The sequence below is a fragment of the Phytophthora parasitica genome (genome assembly GCF_000247585.1).
Source record: "Phytophthora parasitica INRA-310 unplaced genomic scaffold supercont2.55, whole genome shotgun sequence".
Classification (NCBI taxonomy): Eukaryota; Oomycota; class Peronosporomycetes; order Peronosporales; family Peronosporaceae; genus Phytophthora; species Phytophthora nicotianae.
The window spans coordinates 373,344-376,283 of NW_008649041.1; the positions used below are offsets into that span (position 1 = coordinate 373,344).

Here is a 2,940-nt window from a genome sequence, read left to right on the forward strand (position 1 = left end):
GAACTTCCAGACTACAAACCCAGTCTGTATTTTTGCTTGAAAAAGCTCATCAAGGGTACATTCCCGTACTTTCTCGTATCATTAAGTGGCATGATTGGCACTGGTCTGCTCGTCCAGAACACGTCATTGATGAACGCTCTTTTCCAGTACAAACTTCACTTTTATATCGGCAATGTGTTTAATCTCGTCTTCACAGCTGGTATCGCTATAGCAGCAAGGACAATCTACAGTAAAGAGACTAGCCAAGGCCACGGTCGACGGGGTGCATTACGTGTAATTTCTGGACGTATCGGTAAAGTTTCAGCTACTTCTCGTACCCATCGAGCGCCAAATTATCGCTCTACAAGCTTCTGGCGTGAATTTATTATCCAATTACCGCACGCTGTCCATATAGCAATTTGTGGCGGGTTTGTGCACGTTGTGTCGTGGTATGGCGTGTTGAATCAAGGAAAAGTTGTGATCATGGGTTTCACAATGCTTGGGATTACCATGAAACTTTTGATTCAAGAAGCTGCAAGACACTATATCCTTAAGAAAAAAATCCGAGGGATACGCACCATGTGTCTTCTGGTGGGACTACCGACTGTATTAATTGATACCCAATCACGAATCGTGTTATTGGGCACTCAAACGAATTCGTTTCTTGTAGCGGGAACGATTGCTATGGCTGTCGCTGAAATGTGTCTTCGCGCCGGGAAAGCTGCTTATGTTGCGCGTTCTATTAGACGTCGAGCGTCTGATCTTGAAGCAAAAATACTGGAGCTATCATCTAATACTGAGCAATCGGTAGAGACTTCTGCTTCATCTTTGAGATTGGAATTTGATCTGTGGAAACGACAGATTATTTCTTATCACACCGCTGAATTGACTGCTGATATGTATGCAGAGTATATCGCCATTGGGTGCTCTCAATCGATCATTTTCTGGTGGTCTGGACACCCTTTTTACCCTGCATTAGAGCTGGAAACTGGAGGTGCCATGAATCCGGGAGATGTCGCCATGTGGCGGTTTAATCAAGTGGCTATGCTCGCATTCCAGTTCGTAGTTGAAATTTTTGTCGATTATTTGTGCGTTGTGGTGGAGATGGCTGCAGGGATCGATTTCGCCCGCATCGAAAGTCGTAGTACCTTTCTAGGAGTCGTGTTCATGATGATGGCCGTGCTTAACATCAACATTTCGAGTGTTGTGTATCTATCTGCTCCACGAGAACGACAATTCGAAAAACATTAAGTATCGAAGTTATTTTAAGCGTAAAATTAAAAATCATAAAATTTCAAGTTTAATATAGCATTGAAATGGTCCATGTAGTGACACAAACCAGTCTGACATGACATCAAAGCCTTCAATCCTGTCAAGTCCTCGCGTTGCTGCACTCATTTTCGCTCGTGATCAACATCGTCGAGACGCTGTAGTACCGCACCCAATCCTTAACTCCCCGCTACCAAGAAGCCATTTCCGTCAATCTAGGCGATTACAACTGGGTCTACAATGGTCGCAGGCCGCCAAATTGCAGATTTTCGTCGTCCGCAATGCTCTGGGCTGCGTCATAGCTGCAGGATGCGCCAATGGCTGTTTTTACGCTGGGAATGTTTTTTCGCTGAAGTCTTCGACGCAGCAATCACGTCCGGAATTCCTCATGGCTACATTGATATGGAACATCTCATTGTATGCGGTTGCCATGACTATTTCTCATTTACCTTCTCTGGTGACTCAGCGGTTCGTAAAATATCCAGAGAATAAGCCGAATCTATGGTTTTGCACGAAAAAACTCGTGATAAAATCGGGATTTTACTTCGCCGGGTCATTGGCTGGCATGGTTTCTGTGGGGTTGCTGGTCCAAAATACGTCGCTAATGTACCGTAATTTTAAGTACAAATTGCACTTCTATCTCGGTGACCTCTCTAGTATCATATTCACGACTGGAATCATGCGGGTAGCAAAGAAAATCTACTACGAAGAGACTTTTCAAGGCCGAGATCGACGCAGGGCTCGTGTCAAGAGAATCCACTTAACTTCTTCAAAATCGTCTCGAAAGGTTCATCCCACGCAGAATTATCGGTTTCTAAGTTTCTGGAGAGATTGCTTGGTTAAATTTCCTAATGTTCTGTTGATCGCTTTGGCTGGTGGATACGTTCACATAGTGTCGTGGCACCGGATTCTGGATCAAGGAACAGCTGTTATTTTGGGATTTACTGTGTTTGGAATTGTCTTGAAGCTCGTTCTTCAAGAAGCTGTAAGGTTTTACATTATCAAGAAGAGAATCCGAAGTATCCGCACCATGTGCATCCTCGTGGGAGTTCCTACTGTGCTCATCGATACTCAAACTCGAATTGTTCTACTGGGAACTCAAACAAATACCATTCTGGTATCTGGAACGTTTGGCATGGCAATAGCTGAGGTTTCTATACGTATTGCGAAAGCGCTTTTTGTTTTATGGACGATTCGTCGCCGCTCCTCTGCTCTTGAGCTGAAATTTCAGATAAAATCTTTAGTGACTGAAAAATCCGGCAAAAATCTGTCTTCTCTTCCTCTGAAACTGGAATTTGAATCGTGGAAACAGCGAGTTCTCTCTTACCAAAGTGCAGAGATCACTGCCGATATGTATGCCGAGTACATTGCAATCGGTTGTTCGCAGTCTATTGTCTTCTGGTTCGTTGGACATCCGTTCTATTCAGCTCTTCAGCTCGAAGCAGATAATGGATTATCCGAAGCTCATTTCGCCAGATGGAGATTTAACCAGGTAGCCATGCTCGGATTCCAATTTATCGTCGAAATTCTGGTCGATTATGTTTGCGTCGTGCTGGAAATGGCAATCGGCATGGAATTCGATCGAATCAAAGAAGCCAGCACGTTTTTAGGAGTGATGTTCATGACTCTCGCTGTCCTCAACATAAACATCACCACTGCTGTTTATCTGTATTGATTTCAGCGATGAAACAC

General features: G+C 44.0%; 1 protein-coding gene across 1 annotated transcript; it reads left to right on the forward strand.

Annotated features, from left to right (window-relative positions):
- Positions 1-558: 558 nt before the first annotated feature.
- Positions 559-1,230, forward strand: PPTG_15532 (hypothetical protein; the record flags this gene model as incomplete). The annotated part of the gene is made up of 1 exon (XM_008913750.1): positions 559-1,230. One exon carries the CDS (start codon positions 559-561, stop codon positions 1,228-1,230), a length of 672 nt encoding a protein of 223 aa, XP_008911998.1.
- Between the last annotated feature and the right edge of the window lie 1,710 nt (positions 1,231-2,940).